Source organism: Melospiza melodia, chromosome 14, assembly GCF_035770615.1.
Source record: "Melospiza melodia melodia isolate bMelMel2 chromosome 14, bMelMel2.pri, whole genome shotgun sequence".
Classification (NCBI taxonomy): Eukaryota; Metazoa; Chordata; class Aves; order Passeriformes; family Passerellidae; genus Melospiza; species Melospiza melodia.
The window spans coordinates 18,632,936-18,657,790 of record NC_086207.1 but is presented as its reverse complement, the minus strand read 5'-3'; the positions used below and the strand labels follow the sequence as shown (position 1 = coordinate 18,657,790).

Sequence of the window (24,855 nt, the reverse complement as noted above, 5' to 3'; positions counted from 1 at the left end):
ACAGCAGGAATTTCCCCATGGAAAGGGGCTCAGGGCAGGCTCAGGGTGGGCACAGCAGGAATTTCCCCATGGAAAGGGGGCTCAGGCACTGGAACTGCCCAGGGAGGGTTGGAGAGCCCATCCCTGGAGGTGCCCAAGAAGGGCTGGAGGTGGCACTGGGTGCTCTGGGCTGGGGACAAGGTGGGGATGAGGCACAGCCGGCACTCGATGATCCCAGAGCTCTTTTCCAACCGAAATAACTCCGTAATTCCGTGCTGCCAGCGCCACGAGAGCCGCGGCGCTGAGCGGAGCACGGCGAGCGCCGAGCGGACCCGGCAAACCGCGGGAGCCCCGGGCCGCCCGCATCCCTCACCCCGTACATCCTTCATCCCGCTTCCCTCAGCCCGGATCCCGGATCCCGGATCCCCAGCGCGGCGGGGCCGCTCCGTAACCCGGCGGCGGAAGCCCCGGCCGGCCCGGCCGCCCAATGGGCTGGGGCTGCGCGGCGCCGGGGCCGGGGCCGGGGCCGTCACTTCCTGGCCCTGCAGCCGCCGGCAGCGAGGCCACAGCCGGGGCCGGGGGCGCCCGCAGCCCGCCCGCCACCACCGCCACCACCATGCCCTTTGACTTCAGGAGGTGAGTGTCGCCCAGAGTCGCGACAGAGCCCGCCCGCCCCGCGGCAGCGCCCGCCGCCGCCCCGCGCCGCTCCCCGCCCGCGGGTGCGCGTGGGATGGGCGGATGGATGGATGGATGGATGATGGATGGATGGATGGATGGATGGATGGATGGATGGATGGATGGATGGATGGATGGATGGATGGATGGATGGATGGACGGACGGACTGTGAGCAGGGAGGCTGTGCCCAGCTCCATCGTGCGGTTCCATCCAGCCGAAGGGGGTGTGTGCAGTGTGGGTTGCCTGGGCAGGACGAAGGGAGCAGCAGGAACCCGCGGGGTGATGGATGCGGGTGTTGGGATGGAGGTGCTGGGCTGCTGCTCCTCCCGCAGGTGTCTGGGGTCTCGCTTTTTGTGAGAGGGGTCATTGTTTGTGACGGGGCTCCCATGGCAGCACCTTTAGAAGGTCATGGTGTGGCTCCCATGGCAGCTGTAGGGCGTAATTCCTTACAGTGGGGTTCCCACCTTCTGCGGCTTTAGGGCATCATTCCTTACACTGGAGTTCCCACCTTCTGCGGCTTCAGAGGGTCATTTCTCATGGTGGGGTTCCCACAGTAGCTTTAGGAGATCCCAGTGGGGCTCCCACAGTGGCTTTAGGGGTTCACTGCTTAGGCTGGAGCTCCCAGAGCATATGAAGGGGTCACTCTTTGCAGCTGGCTCCATGTGCCAAAGCTGTGCCACGTATCTGTTGGCTGGGGACCAACATCGACATCTCCACCGCTGGTTTTGCCATTTTGAGCAGGTGCAAGTTGTAGGATTTGGCCTTTCTGTGTGGCTCCTTCATCCCCATGGCCATTTGAGGCAGTGTCAGGTACCAAAGCAGAAGTGAAAAAGACCTCTCTGACTTCACTGGAGCCAAAATAGCAACTGCAGGTTCATTTTCTTTTTTGAGCTGTTCTTGAACCAACAATTTGCATCTTTCCAAGTTCAGAGATGTCAAGGGGAGGATGCACTGATGAGTTTTCTAATACAGATTTTACTACAACGTTTATAGTACAATAAAAAATAGATACATTTTTGGGAATATGCAGTTAACTACAGTCCTTTCCATGTAGGATCATCATGACCCCTACATGTGCACCCCTGTGAGATGGGAAATGATGATAGTGCAGTGTTTTATTATATTTTTACTGTAATTCTAAACCAGGCCTCTCATTTATACAGGCTAACAGGATCTTGTGTGATCCATGGGGCATTGTTGAACATGGAGGCAGTTGCTTCTGAATGAAAACTTGCTGAAGCTGGAAACAGCATCTGCTGGATCATGTGGGATCCGGGGCCCAGAGCCTCGTTTCTTTCTGCTTTTGTGTAAAATTTGATAGAAAAACTCTTCTTTGGAGACATTCTGCCAGCTGCGAATCCTATTGCCGTCCATTTTCAGAGTTGTAAAATACATGAACAATAAGAGACCCTGGGCTGTGGCTGTCACTTTGTAATAGTAGATAAAGAAAATGTTATTTCTGATGTCTTTGAAAATGTAATTTCTGTTGGGTCTCAGAATGGAAACACTGGCTCACCAAGAGCACAATCATCTTAAGAGACAGCACTAGTGCTTCACTTTGGAATGGAAAAAAGATGTTCAGTAAAAGCTGAATTGCAGGGTTTGTGTTAATGAGTTACAAAAACAGAGACATCAGTTCAGATCTGCATTTTAAAGATTCACAATTGCAAATAACTCCTTTGTCATTCAGAGTGGAGGATTAGAAATAGACACTTCAAAGCTCTTCCTCAAATAACATAAGCTCACTGAACTTCAGCTTTTCTGCAAGGATGAATTTTTCAAAAGCTGCCATTGATAACAGGAATTTCCTATCCAAAGTACAGAAGAGCTATTGTCACGTGCAGCAAACCACTTTCCTGTTTTAGAAGCATGAACAGAGTTCAGGACCAAAAGGCTTGCAAAGGTTAGAGCCCTTTTTAGCTGTTGTGGGTTTTTTTCATAGTGCAGGCAGTGGAACAAAATCTGCTGAGGCTGGAAAATTTTACTGTTGTAGGTAAAATATGATGCACACGTAAAAAAAACCACACAGGTACTTCCTGACAACTCTAGAATGTGCAATACAAGGCTCTTGGAGAAATAAGGTCACCACCTTGAGTAAGTTTCTAAATGAAAATGACATTTTCACCGTGTAAATTTCAAGGACCACCTTGAGTAAGTTTCTGAATGAAAATGACATTTTCACCGTGTAAATTTCAAGGTTTTTCTCACAGCAATTTCAGCAGGATGTTTTGGCAGGTACACTTTGGTACCCTGCCTTTTACATGCCTGTGTGTGGCCAGGGGTTTGGATTGCTGAGAAACTTTCAGAAATGCCCCTGCATATCTTCTGGAGTCCAGAATTCCATGTGGAAAGGTTTTGTGTTCTTCTGGGGGCCACACATTTCACGTTGCATCTGAAGGAATTCTGGCCTCAGCTGCTCTGCCAAGGACATTTGGGAGGGCAAGGTTTTGTTGGTTTTGCATCCTCCCCTTTCTTAGAGCTTTATTTTTGGTATTTTAAGGTGGCAGGATGTTGATACCAGGTGTAGAAAGGGCAATTGTTGAGCAGCTGCAGTTTCAGGCTTTGAGCTGTTTCCACAAAAGCTCTAGGAGGAATAGGTTGCCCAAACCTCTTCTGGAGATGATGAGACAGAAATGACAAGTAATTAAAACAGCCCAGGACCAGAAATGTCCCTGATCTTCACCAACTAAAAGTCAAAGATATAATTTACTTCCATGGGACTAAATCTCTTTGCCCTGTCTTAAACTTAGCTAGATTGAAGAACCAAAATTCTTTTTTGGGAGTTTTCTCCATCAGTCAGTCCGATATGGAAGTAGCTTGGTTTGGTACTTGTACTTTTTTGTACATTTTTTTTTCTGTAGGATTTCTGTTTTCTTGGCTTATCACTGGTTCCCTTACCTAATACAAACTTTATTTAATTCATAAATAAACCAATATTTTCACAGTAATCTTGCATGAATAATAATTATTCTGTGTCAAGTATCTTCAGGGTTTTAATAGTACTCAGTATTTACCTAATGCTTTTCATTTTTCCAAGCATTTAATTCAGACTAATCCCCCCAGTCCTGTTGTGATGTTGGTACAGAACCAAATTTTCAGCTTCCAGACTGGAGCCTTCAGTACAGGTCTGTTCAGTGCATGTCACAAGAACCCAGCCCTCCTCCAGAACTACTAAATCAGTTTGTATTTCCAGAAGGCCTGGTTCTTTTCCTATTTTTTAACACCCATTTGGCTGAAAGACAGAGACAGATTTTTCCCTTCTTGCTCATCTCCTGGTTTTTAGAACTTGTGTCAGCAAAGCAGCTTTGGATGCGTTGGAAGGGGGATTTTGAGTTCTCTCACTGGAGCTGAAAGGGTATTTCCCCTTGGAGCCCTTAAGATCTGGTGTCCCCTGCACACTTGCAGCCTCTGAGGATTGGTCAGATCATAATTAGATTAAACTCTAAGCCTGGGTCATCTTGAGTGGTGATTGAGAGACAGCCAGGAGGGATCCCACACGTTGTGTGATCCTGTTAGCAGGAGGCTGAGCTGGTGCTGAGACTTCAGACTGCTCAGGTGTTGGGAATGACACAAATAAAAATGAGAATTACAGATGTGAGAATGAAGCGGCTCCCCTGCAGCGGAGGAGGACATGGTGGGGAGCAGCATTGCTGCAAATTCTCTTTATGCTGGTGGCTTTTCCTTGCACCTGCCTGTCTGCACGGAAGGGTTACTGATGGGTTTGTGAAATACTGAAACTTCTGAACCATCTTGGCACTTTAGTTGGTTACACTGAGAAAAACTTAAATAGACCACTCTGAAATCAAGTTTTTGTTCTAATCCTGGGTAATTCACAGTTGTGCCCTGGCCAGGTGTTTTGCACAGAGTAGCAAATGTCTGTAAATCCTTGCTTTTATTTTTAACTGAGAGATTCAGAATTTATTTCCCACAGTTAATCACTGTGATGTTTTTTTTGTTCCTTGTTTGGTTTTGGGGCTTGGTTGGTTTTTTTTTCCACAATGTGTTAACCTGTATAAAGTAACAACGTGCTATACCCGGATTTTGGAGGTCATGGGAAAGGAGCCAGGCTTAGAAAGGATTTAGATTTAAATGCTGATCTAGAGTAGAAGGCAAAAACTTTTATTCCATCTGCACAGTATGACAGGCTCCCACTGTCAGCTGTTCTTTGGCATGTCTGTGATAAATGGTATTTCAGTGTGGGTGTGCTGATTCAGACCTATGGATCATTTTTATTGTTTTGGGACACAGGCAGGTCTTTGCTTTAGTTCCTGAAGGTTTTCTTTTAAATCAAATTGTTCAGTCTTAACCAAAGCTGGCACACTCCAACCTTCCTGCTCTCAGCAAAGAGAGTTTGTTTGGTTTTAAATTAGACCTAAGGGTTGTGATGGTTAATGGCAAACTGATGCTCCCACTTGTGAGCAGGCACAGCTGTGAAATCGATTCCTGACCAAAAGAAAAATGAGGGGACCATGAAAGACTGTTTTGTTCCTTCTTTTCTGAAACCTGAAGACTAAAATCAAGTTATTTGCCTTAACAAGTAAATGAGGAGGTGTCTGAGGGATGCTTAATTTGGAAAAGATTTTTCTCTGTAGACTGAAAATCACCCAGAACGCCCTGGTTTGTGCTCATTAATCTGGGCAGGAATTGATTTCACAACTGTGCCAGGCCACAAGTCTGAGCATCAGTCTGTCCATTCCCCACCACAACTCTTAGGTCTAACTTAAACCCAAACATACTCCCTGTGCTAAGAGCAGTAAGATTGCAATGATTTTGTCCAAAATATTAATTTCTCTATGAGATCGAGCTGGTGGCCATCAGTTCCTAAATCAGTGTCTAGGGACTGTAGCACAGCTCTGGTTTGGGTGGTTCCAGGTTTACAGAATTACAGAATGGCAGAATATTGTCTGTTGGAAGGATCATTGAGTCCAGCCCCATGACCTTGGCATTGTTGGCAGCGTGCTCTGACAAACTGAGCTCATTTCAGCAGTGGCTGCACTTCCATCCCCACCTGCAGCCACGTCTGGAGCCTGTTCCAGTTCACATTGTGCAATGGCACTGGTAAACAACCCTGCCAAGTGGTATTGCTGCCACCTTACGTAATGACCAACGTGGATTTGGGTGCCAAGCAGTGCCATGACTAACTTTGGCTCAACAATAGCCCTTTGAGGGCACCTGAGAAATTATTCTGCAGTCACAGCAGTCAGATGGGCAGGCAGAGCTGTACAGACAGAGTCTATTGATGTTTGTGCCACAAATAACTGATTATACATGGTCTGCATGTATGTAAATATTTCTTTCTAAGTGTCCCTAGTGCATCATTTCTCTCAAAATATCATCAGAGTGGAGATTTTTTTTCCTGAGTAAGTAGGGAAATATTAAAGTCTGGCTCTGTAGGAAAGTTTTGCATTGTTCCTTCTGAACTTTAACTGTCCTCCTTTGTTCAGTCCTTGGTGACACAGATGCTTCCTTCATGCCATCATAGTTCATTGCTGTGAAAATGACTGAATCACACTGTAAACAGAGCTGAAGCAATGCCACCAGCCTGGGCTGGGAACTGGGCACCTTGTTCAGCTTGTATTTTGAAGTGTGCTGGTGTATTTTTAAGGCATGTAGTTCAAATGGTGGAGGTGGTGAGGAAAGAATAGTCTTGCAATGAAGGAAGGAGGGGGGAATCATCTGTTTTTCTTGTCTTCTGTCCAAGCACAAGCCCTGAAGTGATGTCTAGGTATTCCTGTACAGAGCCAGCTGCTCTCGAAATGGAAAACTTGGTCTGCCAAAAAATTAACCACAGCCTTGCCACAATCTACAAAATTTTCCTTATGCTGAAATGCCTGAGTATTTTAGTAGTAAATTTTCTTTTTACTGAAATGTCCGAGTATTTCAGTAATAATCATAGCAGGCACACACAAGATGTAAGTTGGCCAATGCAACTCACTGAATTGTGTGTGTTCGGATGTTTGCTTTTCTGTTTGGGTTTTTTGAAGGATGTTTCCAAATGAGATGTGTTTAGTTTAATTCAGAGAAGCCAGAAAGATTGGCATGTAATAGAGGAGCCTTCAAAATGCTGTGTTAAAATGTGCAGGCCTGTATTACATCTAACAGGATTTCAGGTCATGATTCCTTAGTCTTTATTTGACAATTATATCCTAAAGCAGATCACTTGGCTTCCAGACTGTCTCCTTTCTGCAGACCACTGTGTGCCCCCTAAAACATCAGGAATGTAAATGTGACCTTGTTTTCTGATAAAGGTGAAGTTTTTGAGCCTTGCTTGGATTCTGTGTCATTCTAAATGAAATGTGAAATCTGAATGTGGCTGCTGCATTATAACAGGTTATATCTGGACCGAAAACCAGTGGTAAACCTGCAGACTAGCAGCTCTTGAGTCTGTATCAGTTGTTTTTTTAATAAGCATCCATACAGATATTTCCTGGAAATTGTATTAAACCAGGGACTAGACTTGGAAGGCAGGCAATGCAGCAGAGTTGTACTTGCTTGTAGGTAACACACTTGGATGCAAATAAAAACAAGGACTGAGATGTAGAAGCTTGTACAGAAATTCTTGTCTTCTTGGATTGGAATCTGAATAGGAGACCCTGAGCTCGTCACTGCAGAATTACTGATATTCTGGAAGAGTACAATATATTTTAATCCCTTATATGGGACAGGAGTTTCTCTTACTGATATGGAGAAATCTCTCTCTGCAGTAGGTGTGGATTGGCCTGTATGCTCTTGAGGGAAGCCTGTTGAATATGGAGTTGTTTTCTTCACCTATCCCTCTCTCCCCTTTTTTTTTTCTTGGTTCCCCAGATGTTATATTTGTTCATGCTCTTTTGTACCAATCTCTGATTTTTGTGCTGAGCAAGCACAGCTGGGACTTAAACCAGAAAGGAGCTTCCCCAAATAAAACCTGCACATTTCCGATGGTCAAATAGTTCTTCCCAGATCTTGTTTCAAGGCTTTGAGCAGTGCAAGGCAGCAGCAGAGCCTTGGTGTTTTGTGATTCCTGGAAGCTGTGGCAAAGACTATGGTACAGCTCTTTTTTTCCAAAGCTCTCTGGTTGTGTGCAGGTAAATTCTTGGAAATCACTGTCCAGATGTGAACTTTGTTCAGTGTCTGCAGCAGATCAGGACTTTTGTCTGTTTGTGGGAAGGGAATGTGGCAAGAGGTTGAGGACCCTTGAACTGACAGATGTCCCACTGGGAAAAGGAGAAATGTTCAGCACCAAGGGGATCACGAAGGGTGGAAGTGCTGGGGAGCTGCAGGAACCAGAATCTCTGAGTTGAAGGCTCTGTACCAGGAAGGTTCCATTCAGTTTGTGGCATTCAAGTATCTGAACAATCCGCTTGGCTCGGGGAGCAGCCATACATGTTTAATGCTCTTCCCCATTCTCTCTGTTCTCCAGAAAATGCTGCTCCCACTCAGGACTACAATGGCTCTTACAGTCCAGCAAAGGGCTGGATCCCTTTAAATACCAGTCCCCTTGCTTGAGCATTTTTTCTTCGTGACACTTTTCTCCTGTTTTGATGAAGCAAAGTGTAATTTGCTCACTTTATTAAAAATAAATTTCTCTTCCATCCTTCATTTTGACACCTGCTTCGCTGCCTAAAAGGAAATAAAATGCTTGCTGGCAAGACTCCACCTTTGAGTATTTGAGATTATACTTTCCTCCTCCTCCTAATTGCCTTTGGAATGTGTTTGAGCCTTACATTTTATTTTGCAGGAAAAAGAAAAGTGATGTACTGCTTCCTGTCTTCCATCCTTCAGTGTCACCTAAAATAGCTGCAGTTTTGGCATATTGCAGCAATACAATTGCTGAGTATACTCCTGAGAGAACTCCTTGATATGCACTGGAAGAATAAAACCACGAAACTTGGCACGTGGTTGACAAAAGGTGTTCTGCAGGGCAGCATAATAGAACCACAGAGCGGGCAGAAGGGAGGAAAAAGGAGAACTCGAATCCAGCTAAGTGAGAGCAGAATGTATGAATTTTTGTGCCTTTTTTCAGCAGCTGCTGTGAGGACTGCAAGGGTTTTGTCCTAGAAATAAATGGGTTTGTTTTTCTGTCCCTGTGCAGATCCTGTACCTGCTAAGTAACCAGCAGGCCAGATGACATAATGTGCTCAGGCTGGTGCCTCCAAGGTTCTCTCAGCCCCTTTCCCTAAATGTCCACTTACCCAAAGGCTGGATTATATAATTAATGACAGTCCTGCTGGCCTAGCCTTGTTTTCTTGTTCTCAGTACTCCTCCTTGTTTCAGACACTTCCTCTGTTGGTTTCATTATGTTCTTGGAACTGGAATTAAGAGGGAGGAGCTGGCTGGCAAGGAAATGTATTCCTGCATTTCACTCCTGGGTTTGTAAGTGTGGAGAAGCCAGCAGGTCAGAAAAAAATCCTGTTTGCTTTGAAAACTGCTGTGATGTTGGGAGTGAGAAGTCAGTCATACAGCATTTGAAAAATTGCAGTCTTCACCTGCCTGCAGTCCAGATAAACTGGTTTAAAACTCCATCAGCCCCTCCACCTCCCTGTCTGGTCCTTCTCATATCAGAGCTTGCTCAAAGTAATTGAGGATTAACCAGTTCCACTGTAATTCTGAAGCCTTGAGAGTTTGTCCAGTAAAGCCCAGGTTCTGCAGTGTGTGTGTGTTATTGTCCCATTGTGTGTAAATGAGGACTGGCCCATTGCTTAATGAGCTGTGTAATTTATCTGCTGTTACGGAGGTGTAATCTTATAAAATGTGTTAATAACTTCTTGGTATTTACAAGTATCGGCTTCTTGGTCGGGCTTTGAATCTGTATTTGCATCTCCAGCTCACACTCGGGGCCTGGCTTTGGTGTTGTGTATTTGGTGTTTATTTTCTGTGTGAAACTGCGATTAGCAGGATCACTTATCTTACTTAGCACACGCTTCAGAGTTTGTGTCCCAATTCCCAAAACCACCAGCACTGCTCACAAACTGCTCTCCAGGCACAGCCCTGGTGCTGAACCAAGCTGGGCTCTTGCAGAGCACATCCAGTTTGTGTTCCTAAAGCCACCTTCCTGCTGCTTTCCTGCAAAGAATCAGAGAACATAAATATTCTGAGCTGGAAGGGACCCACAAGGATCATTGACCCAGCTCCTGGCCCTGCACAGACACCCCAACAATCCCATCCTGTGCATCCCTGGCAGTGCTGTCCAAACTCTCCTGGGGCTCTGGCACCCTTGGTCAGAGCCCCACGGCCCTCTGGACAAAGCCCCACGATCCTCTTTTCCTAATATTCAACCTAAAAATCCCCACAACCATTCCTTCAGGTAGGACTTGGAGCTCTGCTAGTTTAGCTTCAGATATTTTCATTTTTCCATCTGTAGATTGCCACGTGCTGGAGGAGAGGTGGGCAGATGTTGCCAGGTGCTGCTGTGCAGAGTGAACGAGCTGAAGAAGAAAGGTTTAATTGAGTGGAACAGGAATTACACAGTGAGCAGAACAAACTCAGGTCTGTTGGCTCCCATTGCTCATCCTGGGATCACAGCCTGCCTCTGCCAGAGCTGTCCTGAGCTGCTCCCTGCACGTCATGTTCTCATCTGCCAGCAGACAGGAAACATAGAAATGTCATCTAAACAAAGAATTAGCAGAATGAAGTGCTCAAAAGTCAGTAGTTCCTATTTTCTGCCCCTGCTGCTGACTTCCTGCCATTGTTTTCCCATTCATTTAAACACATTTCACCTACTTGGTTGGACTGGGAGAAGAGTGATTGATTTTATTGTCTGTGCTGGGTTGTAGGAGCTAAGTGTTCTTGTAGACTTGTCAGACTTTAGGTGGGAAGGAAAACAGCTAGAGAAAGGATTTCAGAATTAAATCTTGAGCTAGTATTTCTCAATGAAAATAGAAAAATTAATGCTTTCTATACACTTGTAGAGTAAGGTGTAAGAATAAGGCAGCTCCACTTCTTCACCTGTTTTAGAATGAATTTACTATGTGTAGAAATTCTTCTTTCTTTGCTAGGTTTGTGGAGCAAAATTGGAGATTTTTGCCCAGCACAGGTACAGCAAGGAGCACAGGAACTAAAAATGCAGAGGGTGTTGGAACTCACCCCTTTTTTTGTGTCAAATAAGAGAGGCTTTGCTTTAAAAGGACAGGCTTTTCTTGATGCTTCCCCAATTAAAGCCCATCCTTTCCTAGCTCACAGACTTGCTCCAAAATTCTGGTCACATCTGACTTTTTTTTCCTGTAGCAGCTCTCAAGCACCTGGGGAACATAATCCAGCCCAGGGCATTGCTGAGCAGTGTTTGTCCCTTGCCAGGCTTCTTTTTATTCCTCTCCTCTCCCGGTGATGCCCAGCTCCTGGCAGGGTTACTAAGCAGAGTTGTGTCCTGCTCCTGCCTTCTCTGTGCCCCAGACCCCAGCTGTTCTCCAGGGCCATCTTTGCTGTTTTATTTCACATATTCTGTCCTTGGGAATGGGGTGAGTGATCTTTCAGACTATCTCTGAACACCCCAGCTGTTACACTGGTGAATAAAATCAATTTAACAAGTAAAGAGGTTAATCTTTTTATCTCTGGTCCTGGGCACAGGAGTTCTAGGGATGGTTTCAACAACTGCGAGCAGTAAAACTCCCCCCAGCTACTTCAGACAGGCGTCTGGGATTTTATTTTTTAAGTAAATGGTATTTTGCTAATCAAAAGAGCGCCTTGTGTGCAAACCTGACACAGCTGTGCTGTTTGTTCTACCTCTGTATTTCCCCTCAGCTTGAGCTGTCATGTTGAAAGCTAAATTGGTGGCTTTAGATTTATCCTTTTTACAGTAGTAACAGCTTTGCTTTTCAAGATCTTACCACGAGTGTCTGATGTGCTTTGTAGGAGGGAATGAAGCCAGAAAAGTGTGTTCTGATAGAAGTACCTGCTGCCTTTGGTGCAGTGAGACTGTGCCTAAGCCTGCTTGGTTTTTTTAGAGCTAGATGGCCTCTGAAGAGTTTAAAAGCGACCTGATGGCTTGTGCTCTTCAGCTGGTGTTCTTGGGCTCCTGATGCTCAGCAGCTTTGTTGGCAAAGCAGGGATGGATTGTCCCAAAGTCATTGTTTGGGAGCAGTGACCCAAGGAAACAGAGGAGCAGTTGCTGCCTGTTAAACAGCTTGGAAACTCTTAGCTAAGATATTCAATTTTAATTTAAAATCTATTTTTTAAGTAACCCCGGAGTATGATCTATGCCATCTTAGTTTCTCTTATTTTCTTCTAGCCCCATCTATTTTGGGTTTTTTTTTGTCTCAAGAGATCAGGTCTGGGGGCGGCAGTTCCACTGGATGGCTCAGGCTGGAGGGACCACAGAGGGTCCCTGGTGGCACCTCCTGCTCCAGCAGGGCCATCCCCGAGCTCAGGGCACAGCAGAGGGTCCCTGGTGCCACCTCCTGCTCCATCCCCGAGCTCAGGGCACAGCAGAGTGTCCCTGGTGCCACCTCCCTGCTCCATCCCCGAGCTCAGGGCACAGCAGAGGGTCCCTGGTGCCACCTCCTGCTCCATCCCCGAGCTCAGGGCACAGCAGAGTGTCCCTGGTGCCACCTCCTGCTCCATCCCCGAGCTCAGGGCACAGCAGAGGGTCCCTGGTGCCACCTCCTGCTCCATCCCCGAGCTCAGGGACAGCAGGGCCCAGCCTGCTCTGCCAGGAGCCCCCAGAGCCCCTCTGGGCCCTGCCCAGGGCAGCAGCTCTGCCTCCTGTGGGGGGAATTGCTGGGATCAGCCCTGCCCGGGGCTCCCCCTGCTCTGACCTCTGCACACAGGGATGGACAGACAGGGAGACACAGGGACAGACAGACAGGGACAGACTGGGCTGGGCTCAGGCCCTGCCTGGTGCTCTGGGGCCATGGCTGGGCATGGGAGAGATGGGCCTGCTCTGACCTCTGCACACAGGGATGGACAGACAGGGGGACACGGGGACAGACTGGGGGACACAGGGACCCCAGGGCTGAGGGCTCCTGCTCCTCTCCAGGCTGAACAGCCCCAGCTCCCTCAGCCTTCCCTTGGCACCGAGATGCTCCAGGCCCTTGCTCAGCTCCGCAGCCTCCTCTGGTCCCAGGAGCTCCAAGTGTCCATTCCTATCTAGAAGCTACAGCCTTAAAATCTGGTTTATTTCATATTTACATGTTGGATGCTGGGGAGAGGATGGGGAATGCCATCCCTGGGTGTTCCAGGGGCTGGTCACAGACTCTACTGTGCCCAAGCTGGAGGGAGCCAGGTTTCCTCTTGGGCACTTCCAAATTTTAAGGCTTTGCTGAGATGAGCAGAGAAGCTGCTGAGAAGTCAGCAGAGCACACAGCTAGAAATGCTCCTTGTCACTCAGCAGCATGCCTCTGCTGGGAAGGTTTCTCTAGAAATACCACTGGGGATTAAAGCCAGGGCGTTTCCATTCGTGTCTCCAGCCTGAATGATCCTGCTCTGACAGCAGGCAGAGCTTCCTTTTGGTACCATGAATTCACATGGAAAATAACCAACATGGCCTGGGTTTTTTCCTCCCCTTCTGCCTCCAAGGTTCATTGATTTGGGGAAGAAGAGAAGGAAAGGTGCTGAGACAGGGTGGTTAAACTCTGACATCCCCTTTGTAACACCAGCCTCCTCTGAAGCATTCCTGGAGAGAGAACATGGAGGCTGTTTGTGCACAGTCATCTTTGAATGTCAGATGGACTTAATCCAAGTTATATTTACCATGACTGAGTTTCTCTCTGCCTCCCATGTCCTCCTTCAAAATGATGAAGTGTTTTATGCAAAGTGGATTCTCAGCTGTAATTGCTGTCTCTGCTAAGAGCCTTAATAGTAGCAGCTACTGAATGAATCATAGTCCATAAACTCTTGTGCTGTCTCTAGGAAAGGGTCTTCCAGAGGTGGGAGCAGCAGGAATCTGAGGGAACAAAGCTGTGTGGTGGGATGGGGGAGACTCTCCAGAACCATTGTTCCAGCTCATTTCATGTGCACTCAGACGTGTTTCCTCAAGTGGGGCTGAGGTTTCTCATTCTCTTCTTGCTTCACACCTGCCTTGGTTTCCTGAATTGCCCCTGCAGCTCTTCTGTCGTGAAATCAAACTTCAAAATAGACCCAGATATACAAATCTTGTGGGAAGAGCTGGTTGTCTCTGCACCAGGTCTGTGGGGAACCCAGATAAAGGGGGTGGAACCATCCATGTCTGCTCTCTGCTCAGTAAAACAACAACAAGGTTCAAGGAGGCAGATAGGAAATGGTAAAAGGAAGAACAGAAGTGTTTCAAGTGACAAATCCCAAGGTTATGTCCTTGTCTCCAGGGCAGATTAATCCTCAGAGTTGAGGATGATTGGACTCCTTAAAGGCACTTAAATAGAAATTGGAGTTGGCTGGATTCACTGATATCTACATGAAGTAATTAGAGAGGCTTGTGTAATCCTGAGGGATGTGGCCTAAAAATGAATTTGTTTAGAATGTTTGAATGACAGATGCTCTCGAAGAGAAGGCAGTGGATGTTTTCAAGCCTGTTATCAGACAGACCTGCCTCAAAGTGACTCTTATCAAAAACCAAATGTAAGCTGGCATAGGCTAGACTGTCCCGGGCTGAGTTTGGTACCTGCCTTGCTCTCTCTGAATCTTCCACAGTGCTGTAATTTTTTTGGTGTTTTTTTTTCACCAAAAGCCATCTGGGATTGTTGTTTTGAATGAATGTTCCCAGAAATGCACAGTGCAGCAGTTTTCCTGTCCACCTGAAGAAAAAAAAAAATGTAACAAATAGAGTACTTTATCTTCTTTTGATAAAAAGCACCTTTTTTTTTTTTTTTTTTTTTTTTCAAGACTGAGTTTTTAAAACTTAATGTCTTCATGGGCTGCCTGTGTGTCATTTCTTGAACATGACAAGTACAGCGTGTAACAGCAGAAATTCTCTCTTCCACGTTGTAACTGGGTTTACTGGTGAGTATGTAATGAGTGGACTTTGTCAGGAACAGGCAAGCTCTTTGTTTAGTCAGGAATTGGTGTGTGTGGAGAAACAGTGACCTCATGCCTTCTTGAGATTTGAGGTTTGCAGCCATGCTCTGGTCCCCTTTGCAAGGAGGACTTGACAAATGGGAGAAACCAGCAGCAATATTTCACTGGGCTTTATCTGCAGTTTGCAGCTCCTTGCTGATCAATGGGGAGGGGCAGCAAACAAGCAAAGGGTAAACAAGGTCTGGTAACTGCTTTAACCCCACTTGTATTCCCTGTGCAGTGGCAAGGAAACAGTTCTGGCATGAAATAGCTTCTCAAAGGCCAACTTAGCCTTCTTTCACTTTAGAGAGCAGAGAAAATTGCCTGAAGATGCAGTAGTAGCTGCTGTGCAAGGTTTAGAGCAAAAAAAGGAGAGTGGTTTTGCTGTGACAGCCATGGTTTCAAAGGGGCTGTGAAAAGACAGACTCATTCCTGCCTCCTGCCTTGGGAGTGAATTAATTGTACTGCAGATACATAAATTCTGTGTGAGAAGAGGCATCTCCACAGAAATCTGAGTGGCTCTGCCCAAATCAGCCTCCCACTGAAGGGCTGAGGAGAGGAGTTGTTATTTCTTTGTGCTCTTTTCAACTGGAGCCCTTGAGTGAGGGTTTTTGTTGATCAGGAACCATCTCAGCCTGGAAAGGTGTATTATTCTTTATTTCCACTCCATGTCTATGTGTTATTGTTGTCTTGCTTCTCTCTTTTTCAGCCCGCAGCCCATCTCTTTCTCAGGGAAGTCATGTTTCTTACCAAGAGGGAAACAACCAGGGATGGCATTTCTGCTGACCCCAAACCCCTTGTTTCAGAGTCACCCGGATGGGTCAGGTTGGAGGGGACCGCAGTGGGTCACTGGTCCAACCTTTTACATCCAGACAGTTCTGGAATATCCCCAGTGAGGGATCCTCCACACCCTCAAAGTTGACTTTTTCTCTCTGTATTTGATAATTCCCCCTTTGTGTAGTTCAGTCACTTCTGCTGTAGAATTGCCAGGTGTTTGATTAACTTCATAGTGAATTCTGTGTCTGCTGGAAAATGTGTTGTCCATGCAAGTCACTTCAGGTTTTTTGTCAGTGAAACAAATTGGTTCAGCAGCACCAGGCTGCCTCATTTGTTCAAAGAGATCTCAGAGCTGCTGATGTGTAATGAAATTAAGGTGGTTGTTCACTCCACACTGGACTCGTTACTGAGAGTGAGTAATGTCACCAGGAATTAGTGACCTCAGCTCCAAATGTGGTATCTGCTGAAAAATAGATGTCACTTCTCCAAGCTGGTGAGCATGGGAGGTGGAGAACCAAGTGTTGTTTCAACACCCACATTCTTGTGGGTGAATCACAGCCATGGACCCTTTCTGCTGAGCCAAGATGACAATGGTGTATTTACACCACCACCGACCTGCTAAAAGTGGAATGTCAGCCATGATACTGGTTGGGTTTTTAGTTTTTCTTAATCATCTTTGACATGAAAAATGTAATTTGTTGTAGTGAATGCTCACAGCCTCTGACTGTCAGGACGTGCTGAAGTACCTACAATAGAGCCAGTATGGTTCAAAAAGAAGATTGATGTTTAAATATTTGGTTCTCCTGGGGAAAAACATAATCTGCCTGAAGAACAAAACCAATTTTCCCATGCCTGTGAGCATTAATTTCTGAGAAGGGACAAAAATGAATCTTTTTGCTGCGGATGTACAGTGCCCAAATTCTGTTTTGTGACCAAGTGCCACATGGGAATGTGTTACAGTTCTGCTTGATTAACTGGAATCCAAAATACACCCCAAGAGCTCCCAAACAGCCTTTCCCTGACCCCCCAGGTAAATCAGTGAAACCAGACCTTTGAGAATGGTACATGAGAACATTCTGCTCTGCTCACTTCAGAGCTTCTGCTGGGTCTTTGCAGGGACTCCACATCAGTGATTTTGGGAGGAATTCAGCCTAGGTGCCATGGCCTGTGCATTCATCCTGTCTTTGTGCCAGGGAGAGATGGGCAAATGCTGGAAACTGAAGGAGGAATTAATGTTTTTCCTTCTCTGATACGAGCCCCTTTGGGTATCAGTTTCCCTTTGCTACAGGACATTTGAATTTAGCCATTGTCTAGTTTAGTTCTCCTTAAAAGTTCTTGGGGTTTTTTAATTGCGTCACATTCTTTGCTTCTTGTTCATGAAAAACTTAACAGCGCCTTACAGAGTTGTTGAAAAAGCTCTTCTCAGATTCCAGAGATGTCAGAGAGGATTCTTCTGTTTGGAGGTGTGGAAATCTTCAGTGAAATAATGTATTTATTACTTCATTTCCTGAAATGTTTCGGGTCCAAACTTGAAACTGTTCAAGTGTACATAAAGTGCTGGCAGGCAGCTCCTGCTGAGGGAGTGAGCTCATCCTCTGCTCTGGGGAGGCAGCTGAAGCATCAAATCTAGAAAAAAACTGCATTGTTTGGGTGCTGTGCCCTCCCTGCCCCTCACCCAGCCCTGACAGTGACAGCTCAGGTGAGACCCCACCTGCAGAGCTGCCCCAGCCCAGCCAGGACCTGGCGCTGATGGAGAGATCCAGAGGAGGCACCAGGATGGGAGACAAGGCTGGGAGAGCTGGGATTGTTCACCTGGACGGGAGGAGCTTTGGGGTAACACAACTGTGGCCTCACAGTGCCTAGAAAAGCTACAAAGAAGATGGAGAGAGACTTTACAAGAGCCTGGAATGACAGGACAGTGGGGAATGGCTTCAAATTGCCAGATAGAAGGGTTAGATTGGATATTAGGAAAAAAAATTTACTGTGAGGGTGGGCAGGCCCTGGCACAGGTGCCCAGAACAGCTGTGGCTGCCCCTGGATCCCTGGCAGTGCCCAAGGCCAGGCTGGACAGGGCTGGGAGCCACCTGGGACAGTGGAACGTGTCCCTGCCATGGCTGGGGTGGCACTGGATAAGGTTTAAGCTCCCTTCCAACCCAAACCATTCCATGATTCTAAGACAAGCTCCATTAAGGGCCAGCAGAATTCTTTCAGCTGCTCTTGGAAATCTTTTTGGCTGCCCCTGGATCCCTGGAAGTGCCCAAGGCCGGGTTGGCAGCTGGGATAGTGGGAGGTGTCCTGCCCATGGCAGGGTTTGGATGAGATGCTGTTTAAGCTCCCTTCCAGCCCAAACCATTGTGTCATTCTATGATATACTTCTGTTAATATTAGTGTAGGTTCAGCTTTTGAAATCCTTCTGGCACTTGCTGGCACTTGAAATGTGCCACCCTTTTGTTTGGCTCCTTTGAGGTCACCACCTCAATCTCACCTCACTCTTTCCAAGAGGAATGTGGCACTCCTGTCCATCAGAGAGCTGCAGTTCTGCTCCACACCTGCCTTAATCCCACCAAGATTTGTGAATTCTCTGTTTGAACCTCCTTAGGAATGACCCTGCTCATCTCTGTGAGGCTGCTTTACCAGTTTGTTGACATTCCCATGAGGAAGGTGAGAAAGTTTTTTTGCTGTGTCCTTTCAACTCTTGGATTGATAAAAAACCATTGTAGCCGATGTTAGCTATTAGTTAGTTATTTGATGTTAGTTATTAGTTAGTTAGTTATTAGTTAGTTAGTTGGTGTTAGTTATTAGTTAGTTAGTTATTAGTTAGTTATTTGATGTTAGTTATGGATGTTGGTTCCTGCAAACCTCTGACATTGCCAAATGGGCTTTTTTTATTTCTTTGTTTGCAACCCTGCTCTCCATTGAAAGAAAAGACACTCTAGATGTGTCAGGAAATTCCTTTGTTGTACTGATGACAGCCTAATTCTATCTTTAGCTTCAAATTCTGGAATTGCAAGGCCCAGCCTTCCCTTTATGAGAACAGGGATGACCTGGAGGAAGAACTTTCCTAGCAGCAAGTTTGTTGTTTCCACTCTGAACCGATGTTAATTGATCAGCTCAGAGATACAACTTCTCCTTACAAGTCTCGCCTTTGTGAGGGGAGGAAGAAACTTGCCAAAAGCTAAATATAAACAAGGTACAGTGGAAAATGCACATGTGCCTGCCGTGGGGGTGTGAAGTGATGCCTCCCTTCCTAAAGCAGCACGAGCTGCAGGTTAAGGGAGTTCAGTGAGCAGTTGTAAATCTACACCCTGGTTCCTCCTGGTCATGAAAGATGACTCCCAGGCTCTGCCATGGGTGGCACAGGGTGCCCTGTGAGCTGGCAGGTGCAGCCCCTTGTCACAGACATCTTGTATGAAAAATCCCTTCCTTGGGATTTTTCCTCCTGAGAAGCTGAGAGGCCTCAGGAATAAAATGTAAACACTGATTATCTGCTGCTGTGGAATGCAACAGGTGCATCTGGGATTGATCCATGTTGGATGTTTGTAGTTAATGGCCAATCACAGCCAGCTGGCTCAGACAGAGCCCGAGCACACAAACCTTTGTTATCATTCTTTCTTTCACTATTCTTAGCCAGCCTTCTGATGAAATCCTTTCTTCTATTCTTTTGGTATAGTTTAATGTAATATATATAATAAAATAATAAATCAGCTTTCTGAAACATGGAGCCAGATCCTCATCTCTTCCCTCAACCTGAGACCCCTGTGAACACCACCACAGCCCCTCTGCACACCCAGGCTCCCTGCAGCACTGCTCACACCTCCCACTGCTTGGGCTGCAGCAGGGAGGCAGCTCTTGCAACACAGCACAAGGTTCCTCTCTGTTCCCAGGCTACAAATACTCCTCCAAGTGACCAATGCCTCGGGAACCTGGAGGCTTGTTGGAATTTTTACTGCAGGTGCTTGCAGGAACGTCTGACCTGAGGGCAGGTAAAACCTGTTCCCCTCTGCCATGCACACAGCTCCTCCCTGTGCATTACAAATCATCTCTGCTGTCTAATCCTCATTCTTTTCTCTTCCCAGCACAGTGTAAGTGCTCTCCTGGGATTGCTTTCAGTTCTGGGAGGTAGGCAAGGAGCCAGTGGCAAAAGGAGAAGGGTTTTTCTAGTGCAGGCAGATTTTTAACCCTTAGGTCTGATAGGAGCTGCCACAAATCTCTCATTTCTTGGGGTTTCGGGTCTCCTGTTACAATAACTCTTGTCAACTTCACAGATTTGTTTGCGATGTTTGCTTGATTTACTTATTTTTATAATACATGTAATTAATGCAGCCCCTTTGGGCTTCTGTCGTTGCATTTGATCTCTCTGGTATCTCACAAACAGACTTTTCAAGCTGTCATTGAATCCTTTACATTTCAGATCTTCTAACCTGGGGTTTAAATAGAGTGAAGAAGGTGGCTCTTTGTCCTGGCCATGCCATCTCCATCATTCTGAAACTTTTATGCCATTTGGGCTTTCCCTTGCCCTTCTCCGAGTGCATAACCCCATTGCAGTTTCCACTAACAGGGATCAGACTGAGGAAATTGTATAAATTGTGGCCAGTATCAGATGAGAAGGTGCCTGGAACCCTGAGGAGTGCTGTTCTGTGCCAGACTGTGAACCCTCCTAGCTCAGAATGTGTCTTTTCCAAGCAATTGATCGTTCTGCCAGGAGATTACACATAGCCAGTCCTTTTTCCTTTGGGCTGGTGATCATTCGGATTTACTGGTGTCACACATCAGTGAGCAAAATCTAACTGGCAGTGTTTGCCTCTTATCCCAAACTTGTCTTTTTTGATTGTTGTGATCATTTCAGCATCGTTGTGCAAGCTTTAATCCACCTTCTGTCCTTCCCTTCCCTTCTCCTTGGGTCAGGTTCTGGATGTCATCCTTCAAGCTTCTGCTTTCATCTATAAAACCTTTATCAAGCACTTTTTGTGGTGTCTCTGCCTAATCCAAGCTTACTTAGGCCATGGAAAAGTTAATTTGTGGTGTTGGGTGTTGCTTATGTGATGAAATGACAATCTCAGAGAAGAGAGCTCTGCCTCATATGACATCAGCTTTCCAGTGAGCTGTTTAAAAAGCTGGATTATTTTTTTCTTGTAAAGCTGTGATGGGCCATCATTTCAATACTAGTAAATATTTCTGATGGTGAGAACAAACTTCCTTTTATAGTATCCACACGCTGCTGTTTTTACTGAATCCAGCCTGGAGCTGTTTCCTATTTCTGAGCGTTGGCTCACACTCAGCAGCTCCTGGTGTTCACGTGCTCTGTCTCCCTCTGTTTCTCTCTCAGCTTTTTTAGCCTTGTTGATCTATTATTGTGACTTTGGCCAGACGACGCCAGCTTTCAGCATTTAATGGGCTGGGAGAGAGCAACAGCTTCCTCTGCCTGTGAGACCATGATGTCATCAGCTACTTTGGGCTCTTTCACCATCCTGATGCTTCGGTGGATGTGGAAAGAATGCAAACTGCACTTTCCAGATGTTCTCAGGGCAGCTGGAAAACCATACATGGATTGTTTGCTTGGGGAATATTGCTGCTCTGTTTAGGTTCAGCAGGGAGAAGGGTGATGAAAACACAGCTCCTGTGCTCTCAGGTGTCTCACAGAGGGTTGTTGGGGTGTTAAGTGATGGCACAGCTTATTCAGGACTCCAGCTGGGCACCTGAAATATCTTCCTACCTGCTCTCCATTCCTCTCTTCCCTTCCTTCCTCCAGCTTCAGCTCCTGAGTGAAGCACAGGGTCCTTCTGACCTCCTGCAAGGCAAATGCTGTTTTGTTCGTGCAGTTCTTCAGAGTTACCTCAGCAGATGAAGATAAAGAAAAGAACAGTTATCTAGTTTTTAAACTCCCAGTAAAACATTTGATGTGGTAGGAGCTCCTGAATAAACACAGGGCAGTTTCATCTTGGTGCAGTGCAGACTGGGAATTTGGAAGCCCTCTCCAGGGCTGGAAAAAGCATCAGCTCTCACCCACTTGTGGCATATCCAAAAAAGTCTATTTTTAGGGAGAAGCGGTCACTTCCTTCTTTAGGGTGGGTGGGTGGGTGTTTTTAATGCATTAATTAATTTTTATTGAGTGATGGAAACGCTGATGTCAGAGCTGCATTGCGGTTGGGCGTGCAGGAGCACAAGGTGGTAGGAAATAACACAGCTAACACATGAGGGCAGGGAGAGTTTAACCATGGGCAGTTTAAAATAGCCAAGCTGAGCCCTATGGATATTAAAAACTATGACTGAATCAAAACAGCCATCTGATATTAAACTGGACTTAGCTGGGGGAGGAACAAACCTGTTGGGTTAATTTCTGTTGTTGTATCCAATGTCCAAGGGATGTTTTTTGGTCTCAACACCTGCATTTCTGACTTAGGGGTTATCTATTTTTGACTTTGCAAGGGTAATACAGGTTGTATTTTACTGGGGTTTTTTATTCAGGAGTCTGTAGAGTATCCTTTCCTTTTTACAGTGGTCTATAAACTTGTCCAGCATGACTTCTTGCCTGGCTGCTCTCACAGTTCAGATTGCACAGATCCACAGCAGGGAGGGGGAGGGAAATGCTTTGGAAATGGGAGCCAAGGCAGAGCACAGTTACATAATTGTACAAAAGAAAAGAGGTTTTTTTTGTTTTGTTTTTCCTTCCCATATCCTCCTGCCTACTGAAAAAATGTTGTTGGAAGGCTGGATGGAAAAAACTTCAGCATCGTTCGTCCTTGTGAGGGCATGAAATGTATTGAAATGTTCCACCTGTTTTATGGCTGGTGCTTTTCCTCTTTCAGGTTTGACATCTACAGGAAGGTGCCAAAAGACCTTACACAGCCAACCTACACAGGGGCCATTAGTAAGTAACTTCTTTTTGATGTCCTTGCATAGCCCTGGTCTAAAATTAAAGATTGTTTGGCCTCTCTGTCTGCAGGAATTCTTTTAAAGGGATGGTAAGCGTTGGAAAGGGTGTCCTTTGTTGCTGAGGCAGCTTGTTCTGCCCATCAAACAGTGGAATGGTTTGTGTGAATTCAGAACTGAAGCATGGTTGGGGTTGGAAGGGGCCCCAAAGAGCCTCCAGCTCCAACCACTGATAGGGATCCACTCTCACTGCCATGGATCAATCCACAGACTCTGGCTGATACACATCTCTTGCCTTGGGCCCCTTTTCCTTCCTTCCTGCTCCTGAGGGAGGCTGGAGGCTGACTAATGCCATTTCACACAGTGATGTGCAGCGAGCTGGCTGGGCAGAGGGCTTGGTAAACATTGATCAGGCTGATCCTGCCAGGCCTGTCATTCCCCTGCTCATGCAGCTTTCCTGCCCCTCTGAGCAGGGACTTCCTCTGATCAGGGAGCTGTGCCCCACTCGGCCGTGCTGGGAGATGGGTCAGTAGTCTTGTGTGTCATTGCTGACGTGAGTGATGTCACATCCCTTGGTGACAGCATGCAGGACTGAGTCAGTGCCAGTGAATCAGGACACAAAGGAAAGCCCTCTGTGAGCTGGAGAAACTCCTGCCTGTGAGCATGGCTGAAGAACAGGTTGGTGTGGAGGCTCTGTCCTTGGGGATGCTCCAAACAACCAGAGCTGGCCCTGAGCAACCTGCTCAGAGCAGGGGAGTTGGGTGGGATGGGCTCCAGAGAGTTCCTGCCAGCTTCAGCTATCCCGTGCTTCTGTGAAGATAACACATTTCCCTAAATATTTACTCTCAGAGTCCTTGTCCCCTGAGCTCTCCTGGCCACTGAATTCCTTGTATCCCAACTCCCATGTGGGTTTGCTGAAGTTGGGAACAAAGAGCTTGACTCAAACTGTTTGGGAATTCAGGGGCGGATGAGATTTGGTGTTTTGAAGGAACACTTTGAACTTGTGAGTGATCCTGCCTTCTCTGCTGTTTTGGAAACTCAGAGTTCCCACACTGCCACTGGGCTCCCTTTGAGAATTTGTCTTGTTATGAATCACCTGCAAAAGAGTATTTTAGAAGCAAAAAAAACCATCAAAGGCCACCAGAGTTTAGGCTTTCAGATCTGCAGTAAACAGCTCAAGTGATAAGTCTGTTGTGGGAAGGCTTCAAGGTTGTGACTCTTACTTACAATTATTAGCTGACTTATTTCTCTCTATTGTTATTTACAGCTTCTCAGGCTTTGATTTTCTTCTCTAACTGGTTCTCCTTCTTTTTCTCACAGTGTTTTTAGGCAGCCTGATAGAAGCTTCTGAACCACACAGGCAGCCAACAAACTGGTGCCTTTGCCTGAGAGGATCTTGTGAGCAGCTTTTCTAAAGGGCTTTTTTCTGTCTGACCAAGCCTGTGGCTTGTAATTTGAAAGCCACTAATGTCAGGTGTTGTAGGAGGCCATGGGTGAGACCAGCCCATTGCCAGGCCAGTTGGGAGCCTGGGAAGGTTGCATGACCTGGTGAAAAATTGCTTTAGGGAAGTCAGCTTGTGTCAGTTAACACTGGGAGCTTGAGTGCAGGGGAAGGCTCTGCCTCTCAAAAAAGCTTTTAGGCTTTAGTAATCACGTGGAATTTCTATGACTGCAACTTTATTTTGGCTTTCTTTAAATCCTCCAAGTTTTACAGAGCAGATATAAAGGAGTCCATGACATCCAACTATTAATTCAGGCCTTTTCCATATGATTTCTGCTAAAACCTTAGTTCAATATCTCTTCTGTTGCTGAAGTTTTTCTGGGATAGGAATGGACTTACTGCAGGGTTTCAGCAGTCACTTTTGGATTGTATAAAGGTCTATTTTCAAAAACAAAGGTTGAGGTTTATTAGGGAAGAAGGCACAGCTCAGATTACAGAAGAAAAGAGATGGAAAAGAACAGCTCTGCTCCTCACCAGGCTGAAGGGGCCAGGGCTGAAGGGAAGGAGCAGCTAAGGGAGAGGAAGTGTTGGGGGATTTTGAGGGAGAAGAGCAGGTGGTCTCAAACATGAGCAAGCTCAGAAGCCAACTGGAATTATTGAGACTTTCTTAGGTATGGATTTTTAATTCCCAGATTTGCAGTGAATGCTTTATACAAGATACTTCAGATCTGTGTGGCAGCCACTCAGCTACAAACAAGTTTTTTAGGAATGAAGGAACCAAGAATTTACTTGGAGTGAGGTTTGTCCAGAACAGCATGGCCACTGCTGTGGGCTTCTCTGGGAGGTGTGTAGAAGTCACTCATTCCTTTCCCTCAATAAAAGTCCATTTTTCAGGCAGCAGCATCCCTGTCGTGCTGCTGTCCCTCTTCCACCAGTTTTTCCAGGTGCTCCCACCGTGTGTAGCATGTCTGTGGTGCCTGTGTGACAGACGTGGTGACAACCTGGCCATGTTTGGGTAGAGAGGCGGCAGCAGCAGCACTCCTGGCTGCCTGACAGTTGGCATCTGGCTGGGCAGGAGCTCTGGGGCTCTGGAGAGGAGCCTGCAGCTGCTGGCACCCTCCTGCTGCCCAGCCATCGCTGTGGATGCATAGTTTGCATGCACATGTTG

The 24,855-nt window shown here is 46.4% G+C and overlaps 1 protein-coding gene across 2 annotated transcripts in view; it reads left to right on the top strand.

The window, feature by feature from the left end:
* Nucleotides 1–519: 519 nt before the first annotated feature.
* The window catches only part of ERGIC1 (endoplasmic reticulum-golgi intermediate compartment 1), a 54,855-nt gene continuing 30,519 nt past the window's right edge, over nt 520–24,855 (top strand). Inside the window, exons 1-2 of one of the 2 annotated variants that reach the window (XM_063169045.1) lie at nt 520–615; nt 22,183–22,244. In XM_063169045.1, coding sequence (XP_063025115.1) covers nt 596–615; nt 22,183–22,244 — 82 coding nt within the window. In that variant the 5' untranslated portion in view covers nt 520–595. Of the gene's footprint in view, nt 616–8,464; nt 8,635–22,182; nt 22,245–24,855 lie in introns of those variants that run through there. The other variant, XM_063169044.1, reaches the window with a different exon arrangement.